The sequence below is a fragment of the Phalaenopsis equestris genome, unplaced genomic scaffold (assembly GCF_001263595.1).
Source record: "Phalaenopsis equestris unplaced genomic scaffold, ASM126359v1 Scaffold001070, whole genome shotgun sequence".
NCBI lineage: Eukaryota > Viridiplantae > Streptophyta > Magnoliopsida > Asparagales > Orchidaceae > Phalaenopsis > Phalaenopsis equestris.
Window position 1 is genome coordinate 62341 of NW_018165509.1, and position 9981 is coordinate 72321.

At 32.9% G+C, this 9981-nt stretch overlaps 1 protein-coding gene across 5 annotated transcripts in view; it reads right to left on the minus strand.

Moving 5' to 3' along the window:
- The window catches only part of LOC110032957 (suppressor protein SRP40), a 35325-nt gene extending 25862 nt beyond the window's left edge, over positions 1-9463 (minus strand). For 3 of the 5 annotated variants that reach the window (XM_020736762.1, XM_020736760.1, XM_020736755.1), the window contains exons 1-4: positions 8996-9463; positions 4225-4289; positions 414-457; positions 7-321 (exon numbers count right to left, since the gene is read on the minus strand). In XM_020736762.1, the coding sequence (XP_020592421.1) occupies positions 7-321; positions 414-457; positions 4225-4289; positions 8996-9379 (808 nt within the window). In that variant the 5' untranslated portion in view covers positions 9380-9463. The remainder of the gene's footprint in view (positions 1-6; positions 322-413; positions 458-4224; positions 4290-8995) is intronic. The other 2 variants (XM_020736761.1, XM_020736757.1) reach the window with 2 other exon arrangements.
- Positions 9464-9981: the final 518 nt, after the last annotated feature.

A 9981-nucleotide genomic window follows, 5' to 3' on the forward strand; every position in this document is an offset into this window, starting at 1 on the left:
TCTCACCTTTCCCTTTCTCAATATCACTTGCTGCAGCATTGGGTTTACTGGTCAAACCATTTGATTCTTCAATTTTCTCCTTAGCAACCACTTCACAGTTTATGCAGGCTACTTCGCCCATACATTCTTCAAGCATCACCTTATGTTTATTTTTCTTTTCTACCTTCGAAGGCTTTTCATGATCAGTATTTTCTTCTGTTCCAAGGGTTGTATCCAAGCAATTTTTTTTAGAATTTTCTTGTCCAAATGAATCAGAGACTTGCTTAATTTTTCTCTTTTTGTCTTTAGTTTGGACATCTGAATCATCAACAATTAATTTTTCTATATTCCATATGAATAATTTAACATCAAATTTTAATAGAGTGAAAATATAAAAACAATGCGGGATCCATGCCAAAGAAATGAAATCATACCTTGTTCTTTTGACCAGTCTACGCTAGCAATTGGATATATATTACTGCACAAAATTAAAAAATTTTAAAAAAAACTTTAATTAAAGGAAGATTACATACATAACACAGAATTCCTATGTATTTACATATCCAGCACCTAAAATTCAATTTTATATACATGCCAACTTAACTACACTTAAAAAGGTGTATTCACTTTTTAAAAGTTAAAATGGTAGCATTTTTTATATTAAATATTGGATGGCATAAATGTAAAAGTAAAGTTTGGGTGTTAGATACATAGATACATAAGAATTGATTGCTATGTATGTAAATGTCCCTTAATAAAAACAACTGAGTTGATTAAAAGAAAAAGCAAACAAAATAACAGAAATGCATACAAGAATCAACACAATGAGGCAGAAAAGTAGCTGGAAACCATTAAAAAAAAAGAAATTAGGAGGTCTTTTCAGTAATGAGACTTCAAATAAACAAAGGATAGACAACTCAAAGATAGCGCAGTTCAGCAAATCAAACTAATTTTTTTAGTCTAGTTATCCAATGAAAAAAGAACACAAAGCACAAGAATATCATTCAAGATAAGCTAGATTTGTCATTTTAACTCATTGAGGCCAAAAGAAAAGAACTGTGATAACATTGATCAAGGATAATGACTCCAGGGTTCACAAAGACAGTTTTTATTTATTAAAATTAAGGATGATTTACATGCATACCACTCATTTCTTATGTATTTTATATATTTAACACCTAAACATCAATTTTCACATATATGTTATCATACCTATGCATAGAAAGATGTTTTTCACTTTTTAAAATTAAAAATATTGGCATTTCTGATGTGATATGAAAATTTTGGGTAGTATAAATATAAAAATGGAAGTTTAGGTGTTAGATATGTAAATAAATAAGAATTGGGAGGTATGTATGTAAATGCCCCTAAACTTAATAGACAAAAAAACCTTATCTAAAACCATATCGTGATATTCTACTGTAAACATAAACCATAATTAAAAAATAAATAAATCAATCAAAGTACATCAGTACTTCAGCATCGCCAACAAAAAAATAAAAAATTTCCTCTTCTAATCAAATTTACATGAAATTCAACCATATAAAAGAAATCTTCTGGCAGAAAAATCACAGTTGTCCTCCAAGTTCCATGTCTAAACGAGATTCTACTGAGATTTACAGTTGTATAGTTAATAAATCATTATGAAATTCCAAATAACAAATAGAAGCAAACTGATTAGAAAAGAATTCTTGAACCAACATTTCATGGCAATATAAATAATTCCGCTTAGAACATCAATTTCATTTTATGGAGGAACAATAATTATTAGGGTTAAGGTATTTGATGGAAAATGTAGACAAATAGAAGATCTCTATAATATTTATTGACCTTCAAAAACAACAAAACTAAGCGCATATCTCAAACAATTCTTTTGTCTATGCATATCTCACGCCTAAACTTTCATATTAACACATGTAGTACTCAAATCTTTAATATCACATCAAAAATAACACTACTATCACTTTTAAAAAGTGCAATGCATATTTTTATGCTTAGTTTAAAGCAACAAAGTGCAATGTATGTAAATATGAATTTTAGGTATGAGATATGTAAATACAAAAGAATTATGTGCTACATATGTAAATTTCCCTTTTTTTTTTAGGGGAGGTGTCAAGGAAGATGGAATGTGTGCATCAATGGTATGTCAAAATACCACAAGAATCACTTTCATACCTTTTTTATAAGGATATTAACCTATCCTAAATATTTTACAAATTTAAAGTAGAGTACGAGACCAATTACTGACAAGGGGGATCAGTTGCAGATCAAATTTCAATGCAAGAAGCAAGTGAATATTTAATTTAAAGAAGGTTGCAAGCTAAACACTTCAGATGCCACTAGAATTAATTTGACATTAATAAAAAATGAAATGGTAAATTCATAACTATGGTAGTCAACAAATTTACACAATTTAACCAACAAACTAAAACTTATGCAGGAGAAATTGCTCTAGCTGAAAGGTTTAGCATAGTCAGCAAGTGAAAATTTTTTGAAAATCAATGAATGAAAAGTTAGAAATATGCATATTGCAGCAGGATGTATCTCTTCCCAAAGAAACCTTCTTGAAGTCTAATAAATTCAAGTTCTACCCGGCCAATAACTAATTTTTCTTTAAATGTAAGTTCAACTTGCTGAGAAAATAGTAATAGACAAAACTTGAAACACTAGAATCAGATCTTGTTCACCCAATATGCATGCCATGAGCAGCCCGCTTTATTAAATGAAAATAAACGGAATGGTGAACTTCTCAGAGACCAATAAAGATGCTAGAGACAAATGCTACACAGTTTCTCGTAAGTTTCAATAACTGAAATGTCTAATGAACCCGAAATGAAAGACCTCCCCAAAAAAGCAAATGTATAAAACATAAACAAGCCTCCTTATCTTCAAGTAATAGATATAATCAAAACTTATGGAGTGTATGTACTAAAACTGTCAGCATGAATCTCAAAGATATCAGCCGGCTAAGGATGATGGCTGGACCACTGAAGCGTCGAACTTAATTAGCGTGGTCCGTGTCAGCTAGTTGACGATTGTCCACTCGATCAAGTAGGCCGACACGCAATGCCAGCAGATACAGCCGACAGACCATGCCCACGGTCCCAACTACCCTCTCTTCGTGCAAGGAGGCCCGGTCAACACTGACCTGCCAACCGGCTTTATCTCAGTAAGAGCAATTGACAAACGACCAGTCGCCCCAGTTGACCGAACCCAGATATACCGACTAGTTGATAACCGTCGCATTCAAATCAAATTGTAATGCAAATTTAGTATTAAATCAACATATTAACTGCATTAAGGGCGATTTTCATAATCGCTCTCTCCTTTCGATAATTGAGAATTTTCATATTTGCTCTCTCCTTTCTACAATTGCACAAAAAAAACTTCCTCTAAATAGGAGGCTCTATGATGAATAAAGAGAATTTTTTTCTGGCCTCTTTACTTAGAATTTCAGGACATTTTCTTCTCTCTCATTCTCCATCTCCTTCTCCTTCTCCCGGCTCTAACTCTCGAGGCGTGTATTTCCAAAAGACAATTCAGAATTCAACATGGAGAAATAACACTGAAAAATTTCATACATTTGCAAAAGAAAAAAAAAATTATATCTTCAGTCACCTACGTATATGTCATTACTTCAAAAGAAAGTTTTATCAATATAATCGAGCCATTTAAATCCCAGTATAAAAATTCCTACATGAAATGTTTGTTTACTTACTCAAAGAAATTGTTCTTTATTCTGTAAGAAATGCAAAAAAAATTCTCTTAAATTTTAATAACTAAAGTTTAATGAGAAAGAAATAACAACAACAACAACGAAATAAAGCTTTTATCCCACTAAGTAGGGTCGAAAAATCATGACATAAATCCTTTAAATTAATGTGTAAGTTTCATGAGAAAGCAAATTTTAAAAAATAAATAAATAAAAAGAAACGATGATATTCAATGGTTCATTAAAATGAACAACCAAAGATCTCCCCAATAAAGCAAAAGCACTAAACATAGAAGAGAGCCCCCTTATCTTAAGGTAATAAATATAATCAGAGTTTATGGCGAAATAACAGTAATAAAGTCCTTGTATTTGCAAAAGAAAAAAAAAATGTTGCATTCTTCAATCATATGAGTATCGTGGCATCACTTTGATAAAAGCTTCAGCTAGAAGAGCAAATCATTTATATCCCAAAATAGACATTCTTCGATTAAAAAGCAAGAATTAATTTAAACAATGAAAATATGGCATAGTACCTCAACTCAATTAACTTGTCACATGAATCCTCCAGGTTAAAACAAGAAACTCCTGTATTGTTAACCTATTCAAGTAATAGAAATATGAGTTCTACTTCTAATGATAAATTTCATTAAAAAAGCAATACAATAAAAATTTAATGGTCAATGGATCAACAAATTCAACATCTAATGCATAACAAGAAACTGAAAACATGTATACTGAATCATAACTTTTTAATCAAAAAAAGCATAAACATAAAATGATATAAAAATAATAATATATATTCGAATTAAGGAAATTTTTTGTCAATAAATAAAGCTAGTAATTGCAAGTGGAGTCTCAGAGGGGGAAACATAGCTAAGCCTATTGTAGTGGATAAAGAACCTTTAAACCAGTACTAACACTAATGGCAAAAAAATCCAAGTTGGGATCTCCACAAAATCATGCAAGTACTAAATCCCAAGGAGAGAGACTTGTTCCAACAACTACTGTTACAAAACCTACATATTCCATCATAAAAATAAAAGAAAAAAAATGCCACAAGCATTGTGTCGTAGTTAGAGATAGGAAGGTTTTTCTATTAATTAAAAAAGGGGGCATTTAAATACATGCCACTCAAAACATCCTATTTTAAATATCTAACACCCTAAACATTAATTTTACTTATCTACCACATTAAAATCTTTAATACACCAAATGTATCAGCACAATGAGAGCCATCACCCGCTGCTGGCCTCACTTGCGACGACACCAACTGGCTTAAGTCCTCCTATGAAAGAGTCCTCCCAATGAATCTCACCTTCTGGATTTCCGCCTGTTGTAGCAGAGCTTGGAGAAAGAAGAGGATATGGACAACTTCCGTGCTTGGTATAGGAAGGCGTTCTTGCAATATTGCTGAAAGAAAGGTATTGTTTTTGTTTCGTATTTGGTCAAGTTCCTTTTTATTTGACAGTAATTGTATTACTGGTTTTTTAATGGCTTAAAACTAGGTGAGTTGCTTGTTCTCAATGGTGTTGGGTTGTTTGAAGAGAGAACAAATATAACTAGGATTTCGATGGGTTAAAACATCTTAATTGTAAAGATTAGTCCTCAATTTGTTTGTGAGACTTATGTTAGGTTATTGTGATACTTTCTCATAAAATATATAGATATATGGATTCTTCTCAACTCATTTATGTTGTTCCGGCCTAAATGCAGAAATCTCAGATTTTGAAGAAGATTAAAAAGAGTAGAATTGGAAAACAACGTCTCTATGTAAGTTCGCTGAAAAAAATGCAGGCAAAGAAGAGATAGAGAAGAGGATTTTGGCAGAGTTTCTCTTTACAAGTGCAGAAAAGAGGGGGGAGAAGATTCTTTTCTTCTCTGTGTGGTGAGAACTAACAGAGGTTAACCAGAAAGCGAAGCGGTAAAACTGTTCTACTAAGAACTTTTAGGTGATATACCAATAAATAAAGGATTTTAGGTGTTAGATACATAAAATAGGATGTTTTGAGTGGCATATATGTAAACCTTCCTAAAAAAATATTTATAAAGGCTTTTTTCCTTTTAGTTTCATAAGAGGGGTAGTTTAATAAAGTAAGGCCATAAGAGTATTAGGGCTTATCTATAAAAAACCCATGCCTCTGATGAATTGGAGATCTTTTGGTGAGCTTTATTTCAGGTTATCCTGGGTGTTTAGGCTAGATTCCCTTGTAACTGGCAGTGTGTTCACCAACATTCCAACATTAGGGATAAAAATGGGAGCAAGTCACCCAACAGAACATAGCTTATAATTGTTCCTTTATTTCCATCCATGGGGCGGTTTTTCTCTTGGGCTATTGATACATTTCCCACTTGAGGTAGTTTAAAAAGTGTTGGTTTTAGGTTTCAGTATTTGGAAAGCAGAGAGGTCAACTAGTAACATAAACTTTTCAATGTATATTTTTTCCAATTAGTTATAAGCTAAAATAGTCATGAATAAGTGTTTCCCACTTAACATTTATTTTTTAGAGGCACTCTTGTATCATTTATTTAGACAGTGTCAAATTTGAAATCAAAGCCTAGGATAGCATGTCACGGGAAAAACCAACCCAATTATAGCCAAGAACTAACAATGGTGGAATTGCATCTTAAATTTGTTTCAATCAGATCAAATCGCTTCAATTGTGAGATGAAAGAAATTTCTATCAAGCAAACTAAGAATCATCCAAAGAGAACAAACCTTTCATAGAAAAAAACCAGTTAGACATTAGACATTAACAATATTTTGGGGTATAGAAATTCGATTTTGGGGTCAAAGTAGAAATTCCATATTTTGAGAGTGGGTTAAATCCTGACAATTTTATAGATTTGTTGTATATTATAGAATGTCGATTTGAACATAAAAACGTACCAACTAGTAGACCAATAAAACTTCATGTTAAAAAAAGAAAAAATTATTTCCTAGGAGAATCCTAAAATAACGAGGTCTAGGAAATGCAAAACTAAGAATGAAAGAAAATGAAAAGAGAACTGAAAAAAATTATTCACCATCACATATCAAGAAGGATGGTTTCATTGAACTTCACAGTTCTCAACAAAAAAAATTAACCATAGTACAGTATATAACTGAATTCGATTAACTTATGTTGAAATATGAACATCAAACCCAAGGACCAAAACATTGCCTAATTTATCGAAGGGTTGTGCCTTGTCATTTCAAATATCAAACAACTGCAATAATATTAGACCCTATTCGATATCATTAAATTATCTTTAAAGGTAGAAAGATGACAAGCTATTACTAAGAACTTTTTTCTTGAGTATAGAACAAAAATATTATAGAGTCGGTAAAGAAACCCGAAATGATCCACATCTTGTGCCTCCTAAAAAATAACTTTTCCAATCATTCACAGACATAAAAAAGGAACAAAGTTGGTACTTCAAATATTAAGAGAACATTAATAAATTGCTTCAAATGCTTGGCATTTGAACACATTGCGATAAATTATCTAAAACGGTATATTATCTCCTTAATAGAAGAGGCCCATCAGAGGAGAAAAAATAAGTATAAAAGGCCCCATCAAAGGAGAAAAATAAAGTATAAGAATCCCCTAATGATAATGATGATAATTCATCATTAATGTATGCATGTGAGGGAAATCTTTTGGAGGTTTAGACCACAATCTACCACCTGAGATATTTGTGCAACTGCGATATATTTTGGTAGTTTGTGGCCTACTGAGTGACACGAATAACATGATCTCAATTGAACAACTTAGAATATCTCTTAGAGATACTAAGCATTCCCAAAATTACATAAAATATGTAAATTCTTTTAAAAGTCATTATAAATAGTATATAAATGCTTTAATCATGTGCTACAAACAATCATGTCATTGTCAAATGAGTTGATCAATCTGCCCCTGATGAAGAAAAATTGTTAGTCATATAAAATAGAAAATTTTTTTCATTTAGTATTGTGCATGCCCAAAATTACATAAAATATGTAAATTCTTTTAAAATTCATTATAAATAGTATATAAATGCTTTAATCATGTGCTACAAACAATCATGTCATTGTCAAATGAGTTGATCAATCTGCCCCTGATGAAGAAAAATTGTTAGTCATATAAAATAGAAAATTTATAATTTTATCCTTTCCTCAGCAACACAATTGAAGCACTAAATGGTATACAATGCAAAAATAAAAATTGGAAAAAAAAAACAATTCTCAAAATGTGATGGCGATATCTCATTTGATCGATAATTTATCTACTTTACTTATGGATGAGAGGGGCCTACAACAAATTCGAGTATACTATAATGGTTAGTGGAGAATGAAGCATTTCGAACATCACAACAAATATATTACTAAACTAACTCGGGCTACACTAACATTAAAAAACTTATAGTGCCCTTTTGACAATATCAATATCATCTCAGTGAGTTTCATAGAGAAACATCTATTGGATACTCAATGGAATAAGAATTTTATACCAATCACCATAACAAGCTACAAAACAATGTTGCAGGAATATTTTTAGTGCTAAATTAAATGCAATAATTTTAACTAAGTGTTCAGGCCAAATATGTCAATACTTATTCAGCGCCACATAATTTTATAGTCGCCATAACAATAACACATATTTTAACATATCTAAATTTAAAATGCAGCATAATAGCAAGTTGGTTGAGGTGGTTGCTAATGATGAAGATCCCAACATACATGTGATAGTTGAGAAGAGGTTTTAAAGATATATTGTGAGACAAGTGATTGCCACTTGCATGTGCGATATAGGCCTAAGACATTAACTTCATTAATTTCAAAAAAAAAATTTGTTTGTAATCAACAACTTACTAATGTGTCCTATGATTGCAGGAGTCAAAGAAGAAGCCGCTCAACTTAATGATTTGCATAATATCTTCGAGATATGAGAAGAATAATTGTGTTTGTTTGTTTTTTTTTTTCCTTAAACATTTAAAGGATTTAGTTGGTGGGTCGAATTCTATTTGAGTTAAAAAAAACTTAAATCCTGAAATAAGTAGCCAAATGGTTCCTCTCAATTTAAACTGACTTGACCTCTAACACGCTAAATAATTTTCAGGATTTAATTTCTTCTGGATCTACTAAATTCAAACATACATGATTTGCAAACAGCTTCTAACAGATCAATGAAAAAAGTTTCAGAACGAACATAGAAAATGAAGACATGATCATCATGTTAGCCTTCTAACAAGCAGAGAAATGACGAATAGCTAAATCCACACAGAGCACGCGTTCTCAAAAATCAGTGTTCTCAACTAAAAGTTTACCAAACAGATGACTACCTCGATCTGCGCTTCCAAGCGAAAAACCGAGAGCGTCTTAGCAAAACCACTGCTCTCAAGAAACGCTGCGATGGATCTTAGGAGGCTTTCACGCCCCTTCCCTTTCAGGGATATAGCATCGCCGCTCGGCCTATCCAATGCTGGGGTTTCAATCAAGTCGGAAACGTGACCACCGCCATTGGAAATCTTAGAAGATTTTTTCTTCTTGCTCTTCTTCCCTTCGTTCTCAATTTCCATTACCGTCACTATCTCGTCCTTCCTCTTCTTCTTCTTCTTAAAGTCGTCATCCTTAGAGGCGGCGGCGGTTGCGTTGGTGGCCATTTCGAGCATCACTTGACGCGGGATGAAGGAGGTTACGGTTCGGCGGCTGGAAACATCCGACATGCGACTGCGCCATGCGATGAAGCTCTAGGGTTTAAGGCTCTTTGTTGATCATAGAATATTACATGCTTGTCCAATCTTGAAAATCAAAAAATTTTGAAGATAGAGTTAAATGTGGGAGCGATTTTTCTGTCCGAAGTCTAGACAACGGTCGCGATGTAGCGATACAGCGGAGATCTGATCCTCGGTTGCATCGCGTTCGTAGTACGCACGTCCAGAATCTAGACAAAAAAATTGAGGTAAATGTGGGTCGTTGGTCCGATCTTGTGGTCTGCTTTTGTTAGATTGGCTTATTACGAAATCGCATAGTATTTCCTTCTTCTGTACTCCTCACATCTCAGCCCTAACTCCTCACCTGAATCGTAACACTGATCCTGGGTAACTTCTCTACCGCTCCCCTTTCTCCTTTCACGTGTCTCTGTCCTAGGAAATTCTTCTCCTCTATGTAGCTCCCCTTACTCCTCCCTTGCTTCTCTTCTCTGGATACTTACTCCTCCTCTTTCGTGGTGGGAAAACAACTTCACATTCTTCTTGGTTTGGTTCCCCTTATTTTTTTGTTGTCTTCTAGCAACATTTACCCTCCTTTTGTCTTTATGCACATTATT